The sequence below is a fragment of the Penicillium psychrosexuale genome (assembly GCF_028828465.1).
Source record: "Penicillium psychrosexuale strain IBT 29551 chromosome Unknown utg000002l, whole genome shotgun sequence".
Lineage (NCBI taxonomy): Eukaryota > Fungi > Ascomycota > Eurotiomycetes > Eurotiales > Aspergillaceae > Penicillium > Penicillium psychrosexuale.
The window spans coordinates 2,136,981-2,160,947 of NW_026643187.1; the positions used below are offsets into that span (position 1 = coordinate 2,136,981).

The 23,967-nt window shown below is 48.8% G+C and overlaps 14 protein-coding genes across 14 annotated transcripts; 6 read left to right on the forward strand and 8 right to left on the reverse strand.

Moving 5' to 3' along the window:
* Positions 1 to 106: 106 nt before the first annotated feature.
* Positions 107 to 862, reverse strand: N7518_001956 (DNA-directed RNA polymerase core subunit RPB8). Its single transcript, XM_057182884.1, has 2 exons — positions 520 to 862; positions 107 to 463 (listed from the first exon to the last, which is right to left on the reverse strand). Exons 1-2 carry the CDS (start codon positions 843 to 845, stop codon positions 358 to 360), a joined length of 432 nt encoding a protein of 143 aa, XP_057044334.1. The 5' UTR covers positions 846 to 862; the 3' UTR covers positions 107 to 357.
* Positions 863 to 1,137: 275 nt separating this feature from the next.
* N7518_001957 (elongator complex protein 4) lies at positions 1,138 to 2,350 on the forward strand (the record flags this gene model as incomplete). The annotated part of the gene is made up of 2 exons (XM_057182885.1): positions 1,138 to 1,600; positions 1,653 to 2,350. The coding sequence occupies 2 exons, from the start codon at positions 1,138 to 1,140 to the stop codon at positions 2,348 to 2,350; spliced, it is 1,161 nt and encodes a 386-aa protein (XP_057044335.1).
* A 31-nt stretch (positions 2,351 to 2,381) lies between these two features.
* N7518_001958 (uncharacterized protein) lies at positions 2,382 to 2,679 on the reverse strand (the record flags this gene model as incomplete). The annotated part of the gene is made up of 2 exons (XM_057182886.1): positions 2,382 to 2,566; positions 2,676 to 2,679. The coding sequence occupies 2 exons, from the start codon at positions 2,677 to 2,679 to the stop codon at positions 2,382 to 2,384; spliced, it is 189 nt and encodes a 62-aa protein (XP_057044336.1).
* Positions 2,680 to 3,184: 505 nt separating this feature from the next.
* N7518_001959 (tRNA splicing endonuclease subunit SEN34) lies at positions 3,185 to 4,135 on the forward strand (the record flags this gene model as incomplete). Its single annotated transcript, XM_057182887.1, has 1 exon — positions 3,185 to 4,135. One exon carries the CDS (start codon positions 3,185 to 3,187, stop codon positions 4,133 to 4,135), a length of 951 nt encoding a protein of 316 aa, XP_057044337.1.
* Positions 4,136 to 5,027: 892 nt separating this feature from the next.
* Positions 5,028 to 5,823, reverse strand: N7518_001960 (RNase P/RNase MRP complex subunit; the record flags this gene model as incomplete). The annotated part of the gene is made up of 2 exons (XM_057182888.1): positions 5,028 to 5,227; positions 5,295 to 5,823. The coding sequence occupies 2 exons, from the start codon at positions 5,821 to 5,823 to the stop codon at positions 5,028 to 5,030; spliced, it is 729 nt and encodes a 242-aa protein (XP_057044338.1).
* A 387-nt stretch (positions 5,824 to 6,210) lies between these two features.
* On the forward strand, positions 6,211 to 7,363 carry N7518_001961 (putative oxidoreductase, 2OG-Fe(II) oxygenase family; the record flags this gene model as incomplete). The annotated part of the gene is made up of 2 exons (XM_057182889.1): positions 6,211 to 6,594; positions 6,656 to 7,363. The coding sequence occupies 2 exons, from the start codon at positions 6,211 to 6,213 to the stop codon at positions 7,361 to 7,363; spliced, it is 1,092 nt and encodes a 363-aa protein (XP_057044339.1).
* Positions 7,364 to 10,231: 2,868 nt separating this feature from the next.
* Positions 10,232 to 11,446, reverse strand: N7518_001962 (uncharacterized protein; the record flags this gene model as incomplete). Its single annotated transcript, XM_057182890.1, has 3 exons — positions 10,232 to 10,343; positions 10,413 to 11,246; positions 11,307 to 11,446. The coding sequence occupies 3 exons, from the start codon at positions 11,444 to 11,446 to the stop codon at positions 10,232 to 10,234; spliced, it is 1,086 nt and encodes a 361-aa protein (XP_057044340.1).
* Positions 11,447 to 15,046: 3,600 nt separating this feature from the next.
* Positions 15,047 to 15,721, reverse strand: N7518_001963 (GMF family protein; the record flags this gene model as incomplete). The annotated part of the gene is made up of 4 exons (XM_057182891.1): positions 15,047 to 15,238; positions 15,287 to 15,417; positions 15,544 to 15,643; positions 15,719 to 15,721. The coding sequence occupies 4 exons, from the start codon at positions 15,719 to 15,721 to the stop codon at positions 15,047 to 15,049; spliced, it is 426 nt and encodes a 141-aa protein (XP_057044341.1).
* Positions 15,722 to 15,952: 231 nt separating this feature from the next.
* Positions 15,953 to 17,116, forward strand: N7518_001964 (flavin adenine dinucleotide pyrophosphatase; the record flags this gene model as incomplete). Its single annotated transcript, XM_057182892.1, has 3 exons — positions 15,953 to 16,147; positions 16,213 to 16,379; positions 16,483 to 17,116. 3 exons carry the CDS (start codon positions 15,953 to 15,955, stop codon positions 17,114 to 17,116), a joined length of 996 nt encoding a protein of 331 aa, XP_057044342.1.
* Positions 17,117 to 17,989: 873 nt separating this feature from the next.
* N7518_001965 (Ras family protein) lies at positions 17,990 to 18,921 on the reverse strand (the record flags this gene model as incomplete). The annotated part of the gene is made up of 4 exons (XM_057182893.1): positions 18,900 to 18,921; positions 18,713 to 18,827; positions 18,313 to 18,588; positions 17,990 to 18,228 (listed from the first exon to the last, which is right to left on the reverse strand). Exons 1-4 carry the CDS (start codon positions 18,909 to 18,911, stop codon positions 17,990 to 17,992), a joined length of 642 nt encoding a protein of 213 aa, XP_057044343.1. The 5' UTR covers positions 18,912 to 18,921.
* Positions 18,922 to 20,565: 1,644 nt separating this feature from the next.
* On the forward strand, positions 20,566 to 20,769 carry N7518_001966 (uncharacterized protein; the record flags this gene model as incomplete). The annotated part of the gene is made up of 1 exon (XM_057182894.1): positions 20,566 to 20,769. One exon carries the CDS (start codon positions 20,566 to 20,568, stop codon positions 20,767 to 20,769), a length of 204 nt encoding a protein of 67 aa, XP_057044344.1.
* Positions 20,770 to 21,319: 550 nt separating this feature from the next.
* Positions 21,320 to 21,838, forward strand: N7518_001967 (uncharacterized protein; the record flags this gene model as incomplete). The annotated part of the gene is made up of 1 exon (XM_057182895.1): positions 21,320 to 21,838. One exon carries the CDS (start codon positions 21,320 to 21,322, stop codon positions 21,836 to 21,838), a length of 519 nt encoding a protein of 172 aa, XP_057044345.1.
* Positions 21,839 to 22,152: 314 nt separating this feature from the next.
* N7518_001968 (uncharacterized protein) lies at positions 22,153 to 22,418 on the reverse strand (the record flags this gene model as incomplete). Its single annotated transcript, XM_057182896.1, has 2 exons — positions 22,153 to 22,175; positions 22,211 to 22,418. The coding sequence occupies 2 exons, from the start codon at positions 22,416 to 22,418 to the stop codon at positions 22,153 to 22,155; spliced, it is 231 nt and encodes a 76-aa protein (XP_057044346.1).
* A 308-nt stretch (positions 22,419 to 22,726) lies between these two features.
* N7518_001969 (sugar phosphate isomerase/epimerase family protein) lies at positions 22,727 to 23,746 on the reverse strand (the record flags this gene model as incomplete). Its single annotated transcript, XM_057182897.1, has 1 exon — positions 22,727 to 23,746. The coding sequence occupies one exon, from the start codon at positions 23,744 to 23,746 to the stop codon at positions 22,727 to 22,729; it is 1,020 nt and encodes a 339-aa protein (XP_057044347.1).
* Positions 23,747 to 23,967: the final 221 nt, after the last annotated feature.

Sequence of the window (23,967 nt, forward strand, 5' to 3'; positions counted from 1 at the left end):
TGGGTTTTGAGTCCTGATCGCAAAGCCAGGAAAGGGATACGCACACTGGGCGGCTGCCAGCAATTACAGCTCTATGCAGAGTCAACCCGCCAGGAGACGCAATTTCGTTATCGAACTGTCAATGTTCATCTCGTCGATCCCATGAAAATCATGATTGTTATGATAATCTATTGGTATTCCCAAATCAAAATGCAAAGAACGCCTGCGCTGCACCCCATAAGAACGATATGAACATCGGTCCGGCTTAAATACACCGACTTTTCCCCCATTCGGGCTTTGCCTCAAGATCAATCCAAGATCCATCTCATCCTATGCCAAGGTCGTAAGCAAAAAAAGAGAGTTCCAACAATCGTAAGCTTATTTCTTAAGCAGCAAGTACACGTGATCGATTCTCAACGGAGCGAGCTTTTTGTAGGGACCTTCCAGGTAGAGCAGAAGACCTCCAAAGGACACAAAGACAGCCCTAGAAATGTAGACGTTAGTTTCCGCAAGAGCCAACACACCAGTAACGAAACTCACATGGTATCCTTAGTGGCACCCTCCTCGAAGCGGTACACCTTGCCGTGGCAAACATAATCGTAGTCATCCGCTAGGGTCTGATCACCCATGCTGACCTCCCTCCAGCTGGCGCGGGTGTCCTCCTTGCCGTCAAGAGAGAGAGTCGAGGCCAGAGCGAGGGACAGCGACTCGCCGACCGCGCATGGGTACAACTCAGTGTTCACATCCAGGGTAAAAGTGAGGGAGGCATCGTTCGAGTTGCAGGTAAGACGGGAGACGCGGTCATACTTCTGGGCGTTGATCGAGGTGATCGTGAAGGTGTCTTCGAAGAGGAGCGGGTCGGACATGATGAAGGTTGCGACCGCTGTGTTTTCGGTCTATGGATGGGGATTTTGGTGGAGCGGGTTATGCGCAGATGATCGCACACAAATTATCGTAGGTTCAAAAGGCCACAATGGCTAGTTGGTGGTCCAAGAGTGGTGAAGAGAAGAGTTGGGGTCGGAGATGGAGAGGTCGATCGGAGAATTGAAGCTTTTTTTTTCTGCCGCCATTTGGTCCCGCCGATAACGATTTCGTTGGTTTGACATCAGCTCGTTATAGCTCTACTAGATTTTTTTCCCTAGATTGAACTTCTCCGCCATGTCCTTTCGCAAGCGAAACATTAGTCTTTCTCCTGGAGTTGACCGCAACGCTGTTCCCAATGCTACTGCACACCCCGCTGCGCCAGTTAGCACGCCGGGCATTCGCCCCTCCCCCGATGATGGACGGCCAACAACATCGACAGGGACTCGCTCTCTAGATAATCTTCTTGCAGGCCATGCAGGGCTTCCAATGGGAAAAATTTTGTTGGTTGAAGAAAACGGAACTACGGATTTTGCGGGCGCATTGCTGCGTTACTATGCGGCTGAGGGCGTTATCCAAGAGCAGAAGGTTCATGTGGTTGGAGTGCCAGAACAATGGGGCCGAAGTTTGCCTGGTCTGATCGGCTCGGTGGAATCCCTGGACGAGAAGAGATCCGACAGGCGCAAGGATGATCGCATGAAAATTGCATGGCGATACGAGCGATTGGGCGAGTTTGGGGCAGTCGCTGGTTCGCGGGATGGTGAGGATTGGAACAAACATTGCTTCTAGCTTCAATATGCTGATCAATATAGCCCCTAATAATCACGGGGAACAAGATGCTGCAGCAAAAGAAGCGCCCGCTTTCTGTCATGCCTTCGATCTCACGAAACGTCTCACCCATCCGTCTATCACAAACATGTCCTTCATCCCACTTATGCCCTCAAGAGAGTCACCATTCCTCGCTATCCTTAGACGACTCCAGACCGAAATCACGTCCAGCGCCAATACAATCCACCGTATCGTCATTCCTTCTCTGCTCAACCCCACAATTTACCCGCCGAACGCCTGCCAACCCGAACATGTGCTCCAGTTCTTCCACGCTCTAAAGGCGCTGATGAGTGCGCACGGCACCCGCGTGACCGCAATGATCACCATGCCTCTGTCTCTCTACCCCCGCTCATCGGGGCTGGTTCGCTGGATCGAACTACTCAGCGATGGCGTCATTGAGCTCTGTCCCTTCCCGCACTCTGCGGATGCCATGGCTACCTCGGGAGCGGCGACCTCACAAGAAGAGCCACCGCAGGGTATGCTTAAGACACATCGGCTCCCAGTATTGCATGAGCGTGGTGGTGGAAGTGACCAGAATGTTGGACAGGATTGGGCGTTTATTCTGAGCCGCCGGCGATTCGAGATTAAACCGTTCAGTCTGCCACCAGCAGAAGGAGACACAGAAGCGCAAGAAGCGTCCGCTCCAGGCGGAATGCCGAAGAAATCTGATCTCGAATTCTGAGACTTTTTATGATTGGTGTGATTCCCTAGACTTAATCGTCCTCCTCGAAGTGTCGTTGGGTCCCTGGTTCTGCTAGCATATCGTCCATCTCGATCTGCTCGGACATAGCAGGACCAGAATTGGCCATTGTGCGGAGATAGCTCGCTCCATATCCGTCCAATACTGGTCGCACAGAACGGAGGCGATTCCCCAAGCAGGATGAAGCTGCAAGCCATGCTGTTCGTGTTAGTAATGCGATCGGGACTAAGAAAGGACGCTGCGCGATACTGACCAACAAAGAGTATCAGGGGTGCAAAGAATACCAGGAATATCAGCAGTAAAAAACCCATGATGCCTTAGTATAGAATAAAATACTCAACGAATGCCAATGAAGATGATGATAAACACAACAGCGATGCTCAGCAGTTCGCTTGCCAAGATGACTATTCCTAAATAGGACTAGCGTGTAAGCCCGGCTTTTCCTTTTCTTCTTTTTTTTGGCCGTTCGTTTCTTCTCTTCTGCAATCAACCCTGGCTTTGCTGGTCAAAACCAAAGACATCTCCGGGAGTTTGATCATGTTCTCGACACTTTGTTAATTCCCTAATGGTAAGCTTCATCCTCGTCTCTCCCACACCCCCAACTCGCATGATTATTTAACTACAATCTGTCAATCCCCTGAAGCTCTTTGATACGTCACTGAGTGCTTGCTGAGAAACGTACTGGAAAATGAATCGCGATACCCCAATTTACCTTGCTGGCAACCTGTATCTTTACATATTGGACAAGCGCTAACTGTCCTTGCCACAGAATCATTGAAAATTTTCCACAAATCTCAAAATCAGAAAGAAAAAAATATGGATTTCCAACCAGACCTTCCTATCCCGATCTCCTATGTATCCGGTAGATACCTGTTGTTCTCAATTGACGCCGTGACATACCTGCGACGTGAGCATCACATATGCGGTGTGCTTATTGGGACGCTGCCTCAGATCCCTCAGCAGAATGTCTTCCTGGGTCTCCCTCTGCAGCTGATGCCAGAAGAGGCACGGCTCTTAGTGGATAAGGGTGTAGCTTGCATCGTAGACGAAGCCAAGGCACACGACGGCATGAACACCCTCTTAGAAGAGGATCGAAGACGGTACCTCCGCGACCTCGAATCCCAAGGCCAGCATATCTCGCGCATCCAATTGGATCGCAAAGAGCGCAACCGGGAGCAGACATTGAAAAAATTAGAAGAAAAGAAAGCAAAGGCGAAGGCCAAAGCCAGTGCTGCTGCCGCCCAGACACCTACGGCTCCTGAGGAGGCCACTTCCACCCCGTCGCCGAAGAACGCTGCTATCGTTGACATCTTCAACGCAGAGGATCGCTCATCGTCTCCATCGACCGCCTCGACAAGCACACTTCCTCAGGGCGCAACGGTTATTACCCCGGCAACATCTTACCCGCCCCTTCTCACGCCTCCACCATCGAGCCATCTTCCAGCACCCGCGGTGCCACCCTCCTATCCTCTCTTCGCCCACCTCCACTCCAAAGGATACTTTCTCTCCCCCGGCCTGCGCTTCGGGTGCCAGTACACGGCTTACCCGGGTGACCCGTTGCGCTTCCACTCGCACTTCCTCGTGGTGTCCTACGACTGGGACCAACATATTGATCTGATGGATCTCGTTGTCGGCGGCAGATTGGGGACTGGTGTGAAGAAGGGCTTTTTGATCGGCGGAGCACAGAAAGGAATCGATGAGGTGGATTCGGAGGCTGATCGTGTGAATACTGTGCGGGCTTTCAGTCTTGAATGGGCTGGAATGTGAGGGATGAAGGACGTGAAGGGTTTCATACCCTTCATTTGTTTTTATTCCCCATCCACCAGGCTTATGGCTTTGGTTTTTCACTTGCAAGGATTCATTGGCTCATGCGCCACGCTGCCGGGTCGCCCTTGCCTGTCCCCGGGTACCTGGAACCAGGTGCCCGAATTTCTACCGTGCCTGGTCTCATTGAGCCTAGGGAAGAAATACGTCTATTGGCGATTTGGACCATCACCGATCATAAAGATACAGATGGTATCCTCACTCCAAAGGAGGTCTACCATGCCTCCGCCTTCTAGCGACTCAGGTCGGAGGCTTGGAAAGGCAAACAGCATGTGGTTAAGAAGGGTCGTCATGTCTCTGGTCTACCCATGCGTTCCCCGACTCAATAGCATGTCATACGACCACGATCACCAAAAACGTTCATCAAATGACGTCTACACTTTACAGTGATTTTCCTGGTAAATCTGTAGTATCATGTCACAGTTATGAATGATATGCTTCGCCTGTTGAAGACATCTAGCCAACCCATCGGGGATAAAGGGTAAAATTCCACCATAACCAAAATCATTCCAATTGACCGTCTTTTCGGGTCACTTCATGAATTCGAGCTGAAACTTCGTGTTCGGTGCTCTTTCCTTTGTTGTCTGAATTATGTATGCCTTTCCGCGTTTGGGTGCCACGTTGCGCACTGTGATATCATGCAGTGGGCATGATGAAAGAAGAACGAGTCACCGGCATGCCTCCTCAGATTATGACTGAAGCTCGAATCTCAAAGACTCTCAGCAGTATCAGCTTTTATGGCAGGAGCGCACCTGCACCGCTCGAATCCGCTTCACAGTTAAGCAGTGAATTCCGTCGGTAGTAAATTGGGAAGAACTGTAAAATGGCCGCCGTCTCAAATGTAATCGATGTTCCTCCACTTGAATTTCTTATTGGCTCTGTCCACAGGCCGATTCTCGAACTGGTTTCCATGTAGCTCGAAAACCAACGGCATAGGAGCTTTTACATCAGACTGAGTCTGCTGATCCTTCGCGCCCTCGGACGGCGTTGGCACAGGCACTGTGAACCGGAAGATAGTGTGCTCCTTCGGTATAGCTGTAGAAACAAAACAAAGTCAGCATGATCCCAGTATCGCACCTCCCACTCCAAAAATCAAACTCACTCTTCATCTCGTCCTTCTCGGTAACAATGACGAACGTAAACTTCGTATCCCGCACCACAATCCCCTTAGCACCAACCCTCCCAGTACATCGACTCCTGACAACCTCGACCGCAGCCCCATGGTAATCCGCACTGACAAGCTTGCTTCCATGCGACGCCGGCGAAACATGGCCATGTGCTCCAGCCTTCACATCCAGGATCTCCTGCATATACCCGACCCACAGCTCATGTAGGCCCTTGAAAATGGCGTATTTGCATTCTTCCTTGGGTAGGTTGTACAGTCCTGACTTGCGCTTTTCGCGCGCTGACAGCGATTGTGGCTTCTGGTGTCGGAGAAAGTATTCTTTCTTGCGTAGACGCTCGAGACGACGCCGGGAGCGGTTATCGGATGCTGAGGGGGAGGTTGCGCGGAGGAAGAGTGGTTTCTGTTTGATGCGCTCGGTGAATTGTTGCGTTGCGCTGTCTGGGGAATGGGCGCGTGAGAGAAGGGTGTGCGCGATGTGCGTTTTTGGGGCTGGGGAAGAAGTCATTTTGTGTTATCTTGGATGTTGGTGTGGCTCTAGGGGATGGTGGACGCGAAAGTGGTTGTTGGAGGTTGGAGAAAAATTATTTGATGTCACAACTCCGATAAGATAACGCAGGTCATGTATAGATCGAAGGTATCGAAGGTATAAACAACCACTTTATTCACATTATTAGAATGATTCAAGTCTATTTTTCATCAGATTATCCTCGGATATTGGAATATCTCAGTGATTAGGTTTCGATCGTCCCTCGGCTCTTTGATACTTCCCCGCATAAATCATCTTTGAGGTGATATATATTTCTCACTATTTTAATACTGACACAATATCTGCGCGCACCTATCGAGATAATTATTGTCTAATATTGACTCCCTCAAATCTGCTTATATCAACATGCAGTTTCAGATCGATCAAAAGGACATCCCCAGCAACTTCCCAGGGATTCCAGCCTTCCCAGATGACGTCTCTACAGCACCCCTTCTTCGACTATCGTCGGAAAAGCTGTTAGCAGGTGACCATACTGAGCAAGAGAGACTGTTTCAAGTATCTACAGACATTGGGTTCTTTTATCTCGATTTATCAGACTCAAAGAGAGGCTTATCACTCCTCGGTGATGCAGACAATTTGTTCCAAGTTGGCAAGAGACTATTTGAGCTGAGTCTCGAGGAGAAAAAACAGTATGATTTCAGCGCACAGAATTCTTACTTTGGTTACAAAGCGCAGGGAGCTATGGTGGTTGACAGGCAGGGGAATCCGGACCGGAACGAGTTCTACAATGTACGTCAGCACCGAACACATCCACCTGGACGTTCACGGTAGCTGACACAACTATCCATAGGTTTCCAAAGACGATATTTTGGGCACCAGTGATCCGCTACCCGCTCCAGAGACCCTGCATAAAAACCGAGCGCGACTGGGATCATTCATGCAAGGCTCACATGCAATCGTAACCCTAATTCTGGACACCCTGAACGATAAACTTGCCCTACCAAAGAACACGCTATCCAATATGCACCGACTGCGAGCTGTAAGCGGTGACCAGGTCCGATTCATCAAAGCCCCTCCACAGCCATTAGACGACAGGCGTACCGCGCTAGGCCAGCATACCGACTTTGGAAGCGTGACGGTGCTTTTCAACCGACTGGGAGGACTACAAGTGCTACCGCCCGGTGCCGATGCCGAATGGGTTTATGTCAGACCGCTTCCTGGTCATGCTATTGTCAACTTCGGGGATGCAATGGTCAAGTTTACGAATGGGCTGTTTCGGTCTAACATTCACCGGGTCGTGGCGCCACCGGGGCTCCAGGCTGAGTCGACGCGGTACAGTCTCGTATACTTTGCACGTCCCGAGGATAGTGTGATGTTGCGTCGGTTGGAGGAATCTAATCGGATTCCTGTTATGGAGGATGGTCAGACTGAAGAGGTGATCAATAGCAAGGACTGGATTATTCGGCGGGCTCTGGGTCGTCGGGTGGACCGTGTTGATGATCTTGACTATGAGAAGTCTGCAGGGACGGAGCAGCTGAGTCGGAGGATCAAGGCTTAGCATTGTTCTAGGTTGTTTTGAGAATAGTATGGAGCTTGAAATAGATTACGCTTTGCAAGTAATACGTCAATGTCGGCACTTAAACAAAAGGGGATAGCCATGTGATGTATAGCCATGGGAGAGAGCATATATAGAACAGTCTAGTCATTCGATGGTCTTACAACTATACGAAAACGGCGAGGCCTATGACTTCGCCCTCACGTTTTCCTAATCGAGAAGGTACATGATCGTGAGTATTGTTTCCCCTTGAAAATATGTTACACCCCTGAAATTCATCAATCTTACCCGTGGACATCAATATATATTACCAATAAAAAAAAAGCTTAAACGATAGGTCTGACCAGGGGCAAAGCCGAATCTACCAAGCCCAAGAGATACTACGGAGCGTACTACACTATTTTAGGAAGGAGGTTCTACTCTAAATCAGCCTTCTGAGCTATGAAGACAAACTTTAAGTAGAATAAGGAAAATACACCCTTCGAACGGGCGGTTAGAATCTCACCAAGACTTGACAGCTCCGATTCTTTAACCCGACACTTAGGTACAGGTAATCCAGTTCGGTGGAGAGAATCTAGATTCCGAAAACCCCTTCGTGTCTCAGCGATACGTGCATTGGTAGAAATAAAAAGTATGGAGTATCCCTCTTCGATATCAGCTGATGTGCAATGCGACACATTATACTCCGTACATTATTCTAGAATACGATAGTTATACGATGTACTCCGTACCCCGTAGTGCAATCCGACATCATGAGCATTGACGTGTCAGGATCTAGATGTAGTAAATGATCTTACCTCATTGAATTGGCTACATATTGACATAAGGCTGGCACTCGGCGAACCTTCACTCTCCGACATGACAGCCTGTTCTCATATCTGTCGATCACAGGATCTCACATTTAATCGCTCATATACGAAGTACTCGGAACAACAGTGATGCAGCGACAGCGGGTCAATAATTTTTTTTTGCCTCGCGTCTCGACCAGCTGGCGCTTTTTCAGCTACGGAGTAGAGCACAGAAGACCAAAATAGCTTCTCGATTAAGTTAGTTGACCGTTAAAATGGATCCCCGGCCACACTACGAATTACATTTTGAGCGAAAAAAAGGGCCCCCGCTCAATTTCCGGCGCTCTGGACCTGGGTTGTCCACCCTTACTCCGAAGCGCCCACTTTAGTTACCCCCTGACTTGTTAGCATTGTCCTCTGTGCATATTAGGTACTCCGTACTTTTGACTAGACCCTCAGTACGGAGTAAAGTACGGAGTACGGAGTAGACGGTGTCCAGACCTCGGGATTTGATAAAATAAACGACCCAACAATCTGGATATTCTGCAATAATGCGTTATGACAGCGGGTGACCCTTCCGTCTCCGGGCTTTCGGGTTTATGCCCTGTCGAATCATTCCCTGCAGTAGTCCACATATGTTGTACTCGGCTACTGGTAATTACAAACGAGGGATCTCCAGAACTAGACAGGCATGGATGGATGATAGGTGACAGGGGTACGGTACTTTTGTTAAGGAAAAAGCAAAAACATATATTGTATAGATCTTGAACCGGGCCATTTAGAGATGTCTGAATGAGCAAGCTTCTCCGTGTCCTTAAACGACATCAATTAAAACACGATCCACAAACATTCCTCCAGACTACAACAGGAAATCCACCGAACTCAAAGCCCCAGAAATCGGGATATAAAGGGCTATGGGTGACATATCCGCGCCAATAACTAATGCCCTATATGCCGTCGTCTTCGACCCACCGCACGGAGTACTCCGTACATTATTACGGCCTGACTCCGTTCTACATTATTGATATTTTACAACCATACATCGCACGGAGTACCAGCTATGTGGTAATCTCCGTCAAAGCTATGCACCCTCAACTGGATCCATTGTTTCAATATAAAAATAATAAAAAGGCTCGGACCGTTCGAACGGAACCACACGGGCTGTGTTGCCCATCTACCCACCCTGCTCAAAGTCCCCAAATCTTACTGTATCGAGGTTTCATGGTACGATGTATGTTCTCCTCGGCCGAAAGCGCCCTTCCATCTGAGATGCGTCTACGGAAGAGTTCCGGTTTGTGCTCAGCTTCTGTGGCGCCGTGGCACCCACCTCATTTGACAGTACCCCGTAAAGATCGGGGAAATATGCCTCTAGAATGGATTTGGAATCATCCAAATGGGCGCCAGATAAACGGTAGAAGGCAGAAAGACACGATGTACTAAACGAGGCAATTACACATGCATATCCCCACTGCGTGGCATGACGTAGGAAATTACTAATGTGGACCAGTCCGGTGAATTAGGAATAAACGCCGTTGGGAGATGCGGGTCGGTTGGTGCAGCGTTCCTCTTTGGGTGCTTTCTGTACTTAAGGTATTGCGTCTGGCTATCCGAGGAAATGGAAACTGGGCCTGTAGTCTGGTTTAGTCCCTGTTTGGGATTCTCGCTGAGTTTCATGTTCTGACATGCGCAAATCAAGCCATACGTTTATATGCTTACAACGTACTCCGTAGTGGATGATGGTATGTTGTATACGATATGCACGTCCGCCCCCGGCCGTCATGGAAATGTACACATCATTGGGATCCGTATCGGGTGCGCACGCGCAGGCATGTGTAGTACAAAGAGGCGTTGGCAATTCCTGGAGCTGACCTCGATTGGAGATATGGTTGGTTTGAATGCATAGAAGTTAATGCCATACTATATATGTGTATGTTATATGGCATATAAAAAATAAGCATGCTATCGGGATGGATCGAGTTCAAAGCAGTACGAATAAGCAAGCGAAACCAGTGGCAATATCATAAAGGATTGTATTGGTCGGTTGTAAAGATAAATCGAGTAGACAGCGTCGTATGTTCCAAGATCAAGCTGCCGATTCAGCAATGTCTGGTGTTCGTTCAAGCGCCATAGCTGCTAGCTTCTCTTCAAGACTCTTGAGAACCTCAGGGCTTGTTTCTGGTTTCACCTTTTTAGGCCTGCAAAGAAAGAAATGAATATTAGCAAGAAAATCCTATACCACATGTTGTAGGGTTGAGATAACATACGGAATTCGTATAGTTTCATCACACTTCGCCTGACCACAATTCAAACATGTTTTTGCATTACCCTGGAACCAAGTCTCACAGACATGACATTGATAATGGACTCTGCGACGAGGCTTCTTGAACGTGCGCTCGGGTCTAGGCTTGGGCGGATCAGCATCGCCCGGATATCCATCGGGATATTTATCGAGTTTGGCTGGGTCTCGCGGGCATATCTTGCAGCGCACATGGCTGCAACTCGGGCATTCCTTGGTGCCGGGGGTAAAGAGCGAGGCGCAGAGGTGACAGTTCCGACGGACCCGCTGGCGCACCGGCCGACGGACGAAATCCGGACCGCCGGTGGGCGACGGCATCTTGAGCGAAATTTCCCGGGTGGTGCTGAGCTTGACGTGCGTGGTCCTGGGGAACAGATGGGGTGAATGGGCGTATGTCTCCGGGTTCTTGGACTTGCGGGTTGTCGGCTCGCTATCCTTGTTGCTATCCTTGTTGCGGGCGGATGGGTGTCGGGGGCACTTTGTGCAGCGGGTGTGCTGGCAGTTGACGCATACTCTCTCTGCGCCGAAGGTTGTTTCGCAGCGGTGGCAGGTACGGCGCACTCGCATGCGGATTGGCTTTGTTACACGGGTTAGCTGGAGGTCGGGGGGTGCGTTCCAGTCGCTGGTGTCGACGGTCAGGCCATATTTGGCGAAGAGGCTGCGCGCCTTTTCCTGTTGAGTTCTGCTGTAGCTAGTGAACATGACTGGTCCTGATGGGCTGGGCTCTTGGGCTGGTGCCGGTGCCGGTGCTGGTGTTGCTGCTGGTACTGATGCCGATGCCGGTGATGTTGCCTCCGGTGCACTATATTTAGTCAAGACTAGTCAGCATAGTGTTGGAGTAGAATAATGTCGTATATCGTACGTAGTTTCGGCTTGAGTGGCTACCCCAGGAGTGATAGATTGTCGTTTGGACATTGACCGAGGACGGAGGACGGTCTTCATACGCTTAAGGTATTTCGAAAAGCCCTCGGGCTTGTCTTCAGGGCGGTCATGTTGAGACATGGTTCAATTGAAGAAACGGTGATATGTGATATCCAGAGTGTCGGAACTCATTCCATACGAAATATGTCCAGTGTGAAAGATGTCAGAGTGGACTGATGGTAAGATCCAAAAGTTGGCAGGGAAAAGTAGGGGCAACCCAATTATTATAGAGAAGGAATCAGGAATCAGACTATAATACAAGAGTATTGTATAACAATTGTATAAAAAAAGGCCCAAAGCTCAGACGTGGGGATTCCGATACTGTGGTTCTGTGGATTCGGATGGTTTGGGATGCTATTGAATATTCAATGTTTTATTTTATTTCACTTCCTTTGCTTGAAAATGTATTTAAATGCTTTATTTTACATTTTATTGGGTTTTTCTTCGGGTTATCATAGGTACAAAGGAGGAGTACTATTTCTCCGGTCACAATTGGCAGATACTTAGGCGAAGGTATTTCTCCATACTAACCGCTATAGGGAGGTACCGAGAATCAAGTACCGATGAACAGTTAAGCCCTGGTAACTCCGACGTCTCCTATTTAGTCTCTGATGTGCATCCCCACTCTTCCTCCTCCAACCCGGTGCCACTGCGACGAAAAAAGGCTTTGGTCTCGAAACTCTGTGGCTTCAGGAGATTATCTCCATAACTCATATCCGAGAATAGCGTGCCATTTAGCTGGTCTTCCGGCACATCAGACATGGGGCCCCCTGTCTCTTGGCACGCCATTGGTTCCTCTGCTTTCCCGTCTTGGACTGGCCTATCTTCACAGGTTGACGTTTATGTTTCGTCAGACTCCGTACAAAAGTACGTACTCCGTACAAAGTACACTCCTGTCGCCTTCCACGGCGGTCAACCGATGGCGTGGCATACAATGATATTTTGGAGTCCAAGGGTGGGCCGGGGGACCGGGAAGGAGTGGTATCTGTGCTCCAGCTGGCCTCCCTACGGCAGCACCCGCCATCCCGGCTGCCTTTCCAGAAACAGCTAACTTGTTGGTCTATCAGTGGAAGCGGATCGGGGAAGAAATAGTTGAGGGGCACATAGGCGATGAGCGTGCCTTCAATTTCTTCGTTATTGCGGTCGATCAGGAGGTTTGCGAGAATTGAATTCCTTTCCCTTAAAACGGGAATTGAACTGCCGGGGAGATGCCGAGCGGATAGAGTTTTCTCTACACGGTCTTTGTGTACTTTGTATAGTAATTGTACGATGTAGTTACATCGTACAACATGCATCAATGTATTGTTACTGGTTGGAGATAAATACTCCGCACCTAGATACTCGGTATATGTAACCCATTGTTCTATTGATCTACAGGTAGTGCTCTTTATAGTGCTGACTGGATTATTGGTTTCTGGGACTGTGAAGAAGTCTATGCAGAATCTAGAAGCCCATGCAGAATCTCTCTAGCATCGAAGGGTGGCGGAAGAAAGAACTTTTGACACACGGGCATATATCCGACGATTGGATCAGAAGAGGCCATGCATGATGCATGACACGGGGATCCCAAATGGGCAAAGCAAAAGTATAAATACGAGCAGTTCGTCGATTTACGACGCACTCCGCGATGAAATCCAATAGAGATCAAATAAAAAGGAAAAGTGCCAGATATGAGGGTATGCACGACGTCTTCAAATGTAACTCAACTGTTGATCACCCCATTTTGGAATTTTGAGGCGATTGTCCTTCGCCATGTCATTTTTGAGTTCCGCAATGAAAATTATTCTACGACGTAAAGGTGGGAAACACGAGATAATAGTATAATATTTTTCCTACAAAATTAGTAGAGCCAGCCCCCTGGGAAAATAAAAAGGGTAAATGGTTAAGGAAATAATTTCCCTTACTGGGTGAGGGACGGGTGAGAGTGGAGGTCGGATAGTCCCAGAGCTCTGGTGCTGTACGGAGTATAGCCGTAAAGTACGTACTGGCTTAACCTTCCAGGGTTAGTTAGATATAGATATTGATGTTAATATTACTTGTTATGTACTCCGTAGTCTGGATGCCAATTAACTAGATGGCGAGACTACAGTCGCATAAGATATGTACTTGATTATTCCGGTTTCTGCATGCAGTATCATGACCCGTCCCATATGTACGGAAGTATAGACCTGCACAGTTTGATATACCGGAAAAACGCCCGCATATACTAGATGCTGTATGCTGTACTCCGTATAGTGTAACTGTAAGCTGTAGTCCAGAATATTAGTCTCATCTGATACAAGAGTACTCCACACTCAGGCATGTTAATGATGCTCTACAACTTTACATTGGGCCTATATTCTTCCAAGATACCTTGCCGCCCCCCCTTCACATATACTGCTAGTACATATCACTGTTCCAAATACTGTGCATTCTTTTTCGATGTCTTTTTAGATGTCTTACCCCGAGGGAAACCTCACGCGGATGACACGCCCGCTTTGCCACCGCCATTCCAGATGCCAAATCATTGTGGTCTTTTGTACCATCCTCTTGGTACTAGAATGCGTGAACTATATATGTATTGATATGAAGATCGCTATATGGCGTTGAAATTATCGAAGTTGAAGACAATAGAAGCAATGTATCTGCAAACACCGTAAAATATCTTGACTTTTCACCTGTAGTAGACCACATCTCGACAAGATATGAATTCCTAGACCATACGAGCTGCACGCAGCAAATAGACCGACCAAATTCTAGCTAAACAAGAAAACCAGGGTTTAGTGAACGGTGGAGAGCAAGCACATCTCGTAGTGGGCGATCACATTTGGAGGGGGACCAATCAACTACAGCCGTTTATATTGCATGTCCACTTCAATCGGCATGTTGCAACAAAATAGGGACAAGCCGCCAATTGTATCAATCAAAAGACCCGGAATCCTTTTCAACGGCCACATCTATGGCGGGACCAGCGGAGTCATACGAGCGTATGAACTAGACGATCATCGGCTCCCAAATTCTGGTGAGATCGAAAGGCTTTCGCGCTAGATAGCTGGGTTGACTCCCTAGGGAGCATTAGATCTAGTTGCATCGATCAGTCGGGCTGTTTATCTGTGGCTGGCGGCGATCGATGGCTTAGCTGGAGAGGGGTAGAGCCAGCTCCCCTGGGCAGGAGGACTGACTATTCGTGAATGGATAGTAATGACGACCAAAAACCATTACAAGCGTTCTTTTATCAAGCCATAGGCCGTACAGCGTCAGTTGACATATAACATCTGCCGGCTGAGCCAGATAAGAATCGGCATCACCGAATGGCAGGCTTTGGCCATTCTAGGAAACGCAATATAGCTATCTGATATTTGAGAGTTCATAACTCGTGAGATCTACCACTAGCTTGGTTATACAAACTGTACCTTGAAAATCATCAGGCTGATAGATCACAAACCTCGTTCTTGGGACTATGCCCCTACATGGTAGACGCGAGCTTGAAATCCCGGCAATCAGGTTGGTATAGGCAGCCAATTGCATATCAGATTTGAATTCCAGAAGTGTGTGCATTTACAAGCCAATAGGATACAGCCAATCCGCAAAAAAACCAAAAAGCAAAACGCCCTTTATACAAAACCCACGCCTTGGGTATATGCTCAATCCACCGAAGGACATGCTCTCCAATCAAAAGACGATTTGACTAACCGATGCGGCTTAATCCGACCCGGTCAGCTTGGACTTGATGTTGATGATATCTTCATCGGCCTCCACTTCAATCACTCGGTTGACTTGGGCACTGCTGCGCATCAGCTCCACTGCATTTGCATACGACATGCGTTGCATCGGGTTGCAGTTCTCAGGGAGCCAGTAGAGGAGAACGTAAGGGACCGAGGGACGACCGTCTCTCTATATCTCATTAGTACGTGGAGTCTGCATTATTGATAGACGACTTACGGTAGTCATTGGGTGGCTGAGGAGAATGAACCGCGGCGAGGATTCGGGGAGATCATCGGCCAGATCTTCCATCTTGGAGTAGACTTCATTGTCTTGCGGCCGGATTTCTTGAGTCTTTGTATCAATCATATCTATTTGCGTGATATGTCAGCTTTAGACGCAGGCAATGATTCGTATGGTTATAGCTGGCACTATCTACGTGCTATATAGCCCGCCTGTATGGCTGATGTGGAAAGCGCAGAGTTAGGGGCCCGTACAGATGATAGCTTGCGCATCCTTGGCTCTCGATGTGCCCAGACGAAACTTGCGCAGCTTCTCCTTAGTCTCGGGCGAGAACGAATATAGTCGTGAATCAGACTACTAAAGTTAGCATCTAATGGGGGAAACTTTCGCCTGGCCGACCTGGTGCCCTGGTGCGGGGAGACATCTCACCATTTTGGACGTCAACTGTGGGACACGCAGAGAAGTCAAGTAAACGAAAGTCCTGAACCTAGCGCTAATAATGCACTGTATAAAGATGATACCGGTATGTCCGACCTGAAAAAGGAGAAGACTGTAGGAATGTGAGGCGAGACGATGGAAATGCGGGCGGAGTTTCCCTGTTCCCCCACCTCAATCCCTCCACGCTTTGAACAATCTAGACATTACTCCTCCACCTACATCTTCATGCTCAACCGATTGAATCTACTGACGCGGCACTTATCACGCCCATTCAGTCCCTCTCGTCCTATAAGCCCCTCCTTCTCAGCCCCTTCCCTGGCCGCTCGCTCAGGTCTGTCCGCGATGACATCAGCCGTGCACCCGAAGCTCATCCACACGGCAGCATGCCTCATTATCGGCGATGAGGTTCTCGGCGGAAAGGTAGTTTGAGATATCGATAGGCTCCCCGTGAACAGAACAGATATTCTGACATTATCGACTTTTAGACCGTTGACACCAACTCGGCATTCCTAGCCAAGTTCTGCTTCTCGCTCGGCATCGATCTGAAGCGAATCGAGGTTATCCCCGATGATGAAGATGACATAGTCGAAGCTGTACGACGCATGAGCTCCCGCTATGACTTCGTCGTGACCAGCGGCGGAATTGGGCCCACGTGTGTCCAACCCCGTCCCTAGTTTCCCCGAGCGATGCCGACAGCACGCAAGCAACGCAGCGCTTCATACAAAGCCTAGCTAACACATATCCCCCATTTACAGACATGACGACATCACATACTCCTCAATCGCCAAGGCATTCGACCTGAAGCTGGAATTGCACCAGGCGGCCTTCGAGCGCATGAAGCGCCTCTCCAAGCCCCACCCCTTGCAACTGAACTTCGACTGGGAGACACCATCGCCAGGACTGACCGCCAAGCTGCGCATGGTCGAGCTGCCCTTCGACCCGAAGATCCCCACTGAGTCACAGGCCGTGTTCGTCGCCGATGACCTGTGGGTGCCGATCGCGGTGGTGAACGGCAACGTGCACATCCTGCCCGGCGTGCCGCGGCTCTTCGAGCGTCTGCTCCTGAGCTTGAAGCCCTCTCTGATCCCCCGTTTGACTGACCCGGAAGGCAAGGGGACGTTCCGCTTGTTGTTCAGCACGCCGTTGCCTGAGAGTGCGGTGGCGCCATACCTGACTGAGTTGGCGGCTAGGGTTAAGGCTCGGGGGATCAAGGTTGGCAGTTATCCGCGTTGGGGTAAAAAGCGCAATACTGTTACTTTGGTCGGGGCGGATAAGGCTTACATGGATTCCTTGGCCAGTGAGGTTGCTGAGAATGTGCAGGGTACGCTGGTTGCCACGGAGGATGAGCTGGATTGTCCGTCCGACGAGGACCGTGTTTATAGCCAGTAGATTATTTATTACATAGTTGTCTGGATTGACTGCGACTTGACATACATGCAGCACATAGAGCATACCAATTATATTTCAGTGTCAAACATGTCTATATTGACCAGGTTAGATTATCGAACCTTAATATATCAAAGCAGTAGTCGTAGGAACTAGACCATAGATTGCGATCGAGGATAGGCGGTATATCATACGCAGATAATTCGAGAGTAGATAGAACAATCTAGATACTAGGACAACCTCAAAAACAAAGGTACAGGCCGCAATGATGGAACGCAAGGCATCCACCTTGCTATGAAAGAACATATATTGACAGCCGTGTCGCCTCACGAGAGCGACAAGGATAATGATAATAAGAGGCGATAGATAACAAACACCAGGGATCTTTCGCAAAGACTTCAACAGTAAAAAGACAATAAATAGGGATTAAAACATCGCAATCGGACAACAAAAGGGGAATCAAAAATGTTTCGTGAGACGAGGTTGGGCGTCAAGGTCGGCAGTCATCAAGAATGAGAGTCCATTGAAGAACCCACAAACATCCGTAACACAAACGACAATGCCACTTCTTCTTTGGTAATTTTTTTCTGGTTTGGTTTGTTTTCTGTTCGAGGTTGCAAGCTTTCGTTTTGCAGTCTCTGTATTGTTTCCCATTTAGATCTGAGTGGCGGGTTATTGCAGATTAAGGCCATCCAAAGGTAAACAAGATATCCAACTTTTCCAAGGGCAGGTGGGTGTTCACCACACGCTCGGACATATAAATCCACCCCCGTAACTCTTCCCGACATTGTATGCTGCGTATTTCGGATTCGGGGGTTGTTTCGAGATCTGCCGGCATCGCAACGATTCGGATCATTTTGGTAGGTTGTTGTTTTTTTACATGATGACGCAACTCGCGCAGCAACCAGCGCTCTCACCCGGCTCGGCCACGTCCATCTTGCCCTCGGGTGCGCGGGCGCCGAACGCGCCGGAGCCGGAGGGGTACGAGGACATTTCCTTGTTGTAGCGACGGATCTCGCGGACGAGGTCGTAGAAGGCGTTCTCGACGTTGATACGGGACTTGGCGGAGGTTTCGATGAACTTGCAGCCGAACTGACGGGCGAGCGCTTCGCCCTCTGTACGCGGTGAGGGTTAGCCACGGGGTTCGGATTTAGGCTTCGAGAGAGTTCAAGCGGAGAGTTTGGGGAATGGAAACATACCTGCCTCGGAGACTACACGCTCCTTTTCCAAATCACACTTGTTGGCAACAACAATGATGGGGAAGTAATCCTTGTCCTTGACGCGCAGGATTTGCTGTTGGAAGGTCATGATTTCTTCGAAGGATTGGCGTGATGTAATGGAGTAGATGAGCAGGAATCCCTCGCCGGTTCGCATGTATTGTTCCCGCATAGCCGAGTATTCCTCCTGGCCTGCTGTATCCAGGACATCCAACAAAGCGACTTCATCATCGATCACACACTGCTTGCGGTAGGAATCTGTAGGCGGAAGAAGGTTCCGAATTAGCCATGCTGTTCAACCAGGGCCCGGCACCGCTGGGAAAAAGCGATAGGGTCCGCGCGGTTGATGAAATGGGTTGAGGGGGGACGTCGAAGTGCTTACCTTCAATTGTTGGATCGTACTCGTCCACGAAGTGGCTCTGGATCAGCTGGATGGTCAAACAGGACTTGCCGACACCACCACCGCCGACAACGACCAGCTTGTATTCTCTTAGGAACTGTTGGAGACGGGGTTAGCCATTTGGATGACCAAAACAAGTGAGATCCGGCACATTGGATCACCATCTCACCTTTGAAGCCATTATGAGTTAGTCTCAGGGAAGATGAAACAGAAAAGAGATATTAAGCCGATCAGAAAGGAATCGGACAATTTAAAGCGAAATCCACCTGGGTCGTTTAAGAAAAAGAAAAAACAAAAGGAGAATTAGGGGGAGAGTTCGGAGGTTGGAACTGGCGGGAAGAAATAAATGGAGAAAACCAGCGAGCTTCCAAGATTTGGCGAATTCGTTCAAATCCGTCTGGGGTAAACAAAAGGATTTAAAATCAAACACAAAGAGATCTTGTTCCCTTTTTTTCTTCTAGAGAAGACAGAATCGAAAGAAGAAGGGAAAGAAGGGGCGAAGGGAAATTCAGGAGATAGTGGGGAGGAAACGGTGATTGGGCCAGGAAAAGGGGACATGCGCGCCATTGAATGATAGATTGCTTTTATATTTACTATTGTTCCTACGGTGGTTTCTTTTGGTTCTTCAGCTCTGCTTCGATTCATCTATATAACACAAGTAGCACTGTGGTCGCCTTATCTCCAACTTCTCCTTTCTCCTTCCTCCTTCCTCCTTCATTCCGATATACGTTGGTACACTAAATTGTATCTCGACCAGGGCATTGATTGGCTTAAGCCACGGACCCATTGAGGAACGTGCAATTCTAATATAGAGCGGAGATGATATTGCTCCTTTTTACTTGCATCTTCATCAAGTCCGCAATTACCGGCCTCTGTTTTGTCTACTCCGTACTGGTTCCAACACATCTACAACATACCATCGCCAGATCAAGTCAGTTCCTCCAGAGTGGATCTGCCGTCCCGAGATGGGTCCTCTTTGGCGCCTTTAGGGATTGGCCTACAATGTCCACCCTCTACTCCATATTGGCTGGTTAGAGATAACACGAAGCCATCATCCAGATAGCAATTCAAGGTTGGGATAGTTGGGCACCAAACCGTCTGGATGGTTTGCTCGACACCGCATATTCATCTTGGCTTTCTTATACGCCTGGATGGCTTGCAGTAGACGCCCGCCTTGCATAATTGCATCATCCCGCCGCAACACAGTCACCTCTGTCACTTTTGGTGATTGGATCCATCCAAAAAATTCTTATTCTCGTCGCGGTTCCACTTTTAGAATCCCCATCGTACGAATCATCGGAACGTTTGATGCCGACAACTGGGTTTTCCCCGATCGCCGTATGCCTTACGAAGATCCAAGTCATGCCCGTTTTCTGACAGATGCCACAGCTGCATATTGGACGTCCACCATAGTCCACACTTCTTTCATTCGGTGTTCTCTGCTTATAAAATGCTTAGACTAGCGTTGACAGGCGGAACCCCGCGATTTAAGACTTGGATCTGGCCCCGGAGTATGTGCAGTGTTACATTTGGGCACCTCGAGCTAGGTAATGTCTATAACAAGCTTCACCTATACTTTCACACTCTTTGACTTTTTACCGATCATAGAATCCTTGAAATGATGTCAAAGCGAATGAAAATAAAAAGAAAAAGAACAAGTACGCGCTCGGTCCACGGTTCTTCCCCGGGGGCCATGCCCGTCTTGACCTAGACAGGACTCTGTTGGTTTCTTTTCCACGGATGACTGGAACTCAATTCCTTGTCGGCTCAAATATTTGTCTCAATCTTAGAAGGTGAGACTTGATAATCAATAAGGCTGCATTCTTTGATTCGCAATGTGGGCTGATCCTGACATGACCCGTCAAATGGACGCACGGTCTGTGATGGATCATGGCTCGGGTGATCATGCAACTGTCAGCATCCGGGAAGTAGTGCGACTGTGCTTCGAAGCAGCGCTTATGAAGAACTACCATGGGACGATGGCGAGAAGACCGAAAATGAGCCGCACAAAGCAATATGATAGAAAATGCAATTGGTAGACATTATCCAATATCTACTGACAAATCTACTTGCCAAGTCACACAGACGTGATACATACCTAGAACCAACATAACCTAGGCTTGCATGATGCGGAGCGATCACACCTGTCATGCCAACGGCCAAGTGCAATTTGAAATCGAGGCGTACCATCCACATAGAATGCTTTATACAGATATCAACCAGGTCCATAAATGTAAACTCGAAATTGCAGGCCTAGGAGATAAAGACGAACCGGACAGATACCCCGGGATCACAGCTAAGAAAAAGACCGAATCACACTCGACCTAACTTGGGACCGAAGGCATCACCAATCGCGCTCGACGTGCAACAGGGTATGGGGGCACAAGTGCCTGGGCACATGAGCAAAGATAATAAACACAACGTGTCCAATCTGTAGATTTAAGTACCTGACCCTGAAGAAATCACCGTAACAATCTGTCTAGAGAACGAGCGCGACCCAATCCGTGCCCTACTCAACGCTCAAGGAGACTAAACAAACTGACAACAAGCCAAACGCCGAATATCCCAAACTCCATCCAATCATCTCCAATGTCTCTTGCAGATCTCCACGTCGGCGGACTGTATGTCATTCTCCAAGCCCATCATGAACCACCCGAGCCCAATGATTTCTACTGGGGTCTATACCTCCACTCAGACCCCGTGGGAGGGATGGCATACCACGTCATAGACACAGGATCCGGCCTGAGACCGGAGCACGAGTATACTGGTAGAATATTCGACACGCCGCGTCTGACGGGACTGTTCCGAATCGCCGACATCACTCGTCCCTTACATCCATTTGTCGACAGGGTAATAAGGTCCTACGACAGCAGCCTCAACTGTCCCGGAAGAAGCAGCAACAGCAAGTTCTGGGTTTTGAATGTTCTTGCGCTACTGATCCAGCCTACGGCCGCCGGATGGCTTCCAGTGAATTGCCATAACCTGCCGATCTTGGAGCAGGAAATTCGCGATTGGGGGAATCGCATGTCCCAAGGGCGATGTATTTATCAAAGACTAAAGCCAATTGGATCTTCGACGATCTGCGGGTTGCCGGAATGGAAGATATAGTTAGCGTGAGTTGACCATTTCTCTCGGTAATTCTAGTGCGGGGGAAACATCGATTGACGCAAAAGCAATGGGATGAATAGCCGAATACCCTATCTATTTGACCAGGTCCAATCATCTGACTATGTTTTGTTGTTTCGGGCGCTAATTGGGGTGTATTATTTCGTGTTATCGAATCGAGCGATTACTTGCATATTCTACCTGTCATTTTTCTGAACCTAGGTTATTAAATTCCAAAGCTAAAGCATACTACATTGACTAATAGTAGTCTGCTCTCTATCAATACTACAGTTGCTTCCATAATCTCCCTTGGCAGCTCAAGTCTCATCCAAAGTAGAAACTGGTCAGGTGCCTGTGTGAGAAGTATCTCCTCACCCGTAACAGTGTCCCACCCCTGGTTCTGCTGTGCTGCCGTCGAGAGCGGCGTCTTCCTCGGCTTGTACGACATCTCGATACACAAACCCTGATCTTCAAACAACGAGAACTGATCCTCGGTAGTCGTATCATCGGGTGCCAGATTGAGGAGCAGTGGCGTTTGCGGGCTGGGGGGAATATATCCTGAAACTGGACCGGGAGGGTGCATGGATGTCTCGAGACAGCCGAATAGAACAAGGGAACTAACTTACTAACTTCTAGTTACTGGAAATGAATACTACAGACATGGAGGATCATGAGACCAAAAGAACCGGCTTTCTCCAAAGATTTTGCCCATTAAATGTTTGGTCATCGTCGGCATGCTAAAACCGTTTGTGGGGAGAAGCATAATTTATTGTACCGACTTGCTAAGGAGTATTATATGGAAAATAAATTGATGTATGCAAGGATGATATGCTAGCAAATATATCTTATGAATAACATGCATATTGTGGTCGCAACTCTGCTTCACAAACTTCAATTGAGCTGAAGCATCTGCTGTAGCTTCTTCCAAGACGCGATACCCCTCTGGGCATGCTGATCGGGTACATTTTGACCCTCTTCAGCCATCGTTCTCGAAAACAACTCCATCGAGATCCATCCCTTGTATCCCAATCCCGACGTAATAGTTCTTGCAACATCTTCCACAGGCAGATATACTCCGCGGTCCTCCTCGTACATGTATGCTCTCGCATTCCGCGACCAGTTCATCCGCGCCGGCTGACCTTCCACGTAGAACGGATGACCCGGGACCAGTGGCGATTGCAACCTCTCTGCATCCACAACCTGAAGATAAAAGACCTTCGCAACATCGACCTCGGCCACCATTCGCTCGAGCGACTCCTTCAAATCCGAATCCGCATTGACCGTCTTGCCGGTTGGCGAGGTGGGGTCGGCCCACACCCTCCCCGCGATGTTGAAGGTGTCAAGACACATGCCGAAATTAGGCCGGTCAACTCGCTTAACCACATCCCAGACTTTCTCCCAGGTGTCATTGACCGTGCTCCAGCAGAGATTCTCATACGCATAGCGAATAACGGGATTTTCGGCGGCGCCCATATCCGCCAGTTGCCACAGATCGGCCACTATAACATCAATGTCGTCCGTGAGTTGCTCTGCCGGGAGGAAGTTGGCGGGGATTTGGATGGTGGTGGTGTCCAAGCGTTTGGCGAGCTGCAGCCATAGTTTCATCTTCTCAATCAGCTTTGCATGCTGCTCTCGGTCTTTGAGTCCCTCGTAGAAGAGGAACGGCTGCAGCGTGATAATCTCGAGGGAGTGGGCTTGACAGATTGAGTGGATCTTATCTGCTGCTTGGAGCAGTTGATCGGATGTTGGGGTGTCATTCCCGGAGATCCCTCGTGCGAAATAATCGAGGTCTTCGTAGAAAAGCTCTATTCCTTTGAAACCTGCTTTTGAAGCTTGGCCCATCTTACATTCAAAATCATGGAGCCAAGGTCGTCCCAAGGAGACACTCATAATAGCAGGTTGACAGGCCATGGTGTCTCTATATGGGTATTAAATTTGACAATGACTTAGGGGTAATGAGATTATTCCTGTGAACGATGTTGATGCTACGCGGAGTCCACGGGTTGTGGGGAAGAAGGTCTTGCCGTTGTAGGTTCAGATCTTCGCCGTACTTACAGAGGAAGATTCTACGATTGGGTCTAATGAGATATTTCTGCATTTGAATGTTGGTGTGGATGACTTGAAAAGTCTCG

Bases quoted from the DNA above. Each gene is read 5' to 3' on its own strand.
- N7518_001956 (XM_057182884.1), bottom strand. From the start codon at position 845: ATGTCCGACCCGCTCCTCTTCGAAGACACCTTCACGATCACCTCGATC. The intron at 464-519 runs GTGAGTTTCGTT...CTACATTTCTAG, and splicing joins GGTGCCACTAAGGATACCAT to GGCTGTCTTTGTGTCCTTTG.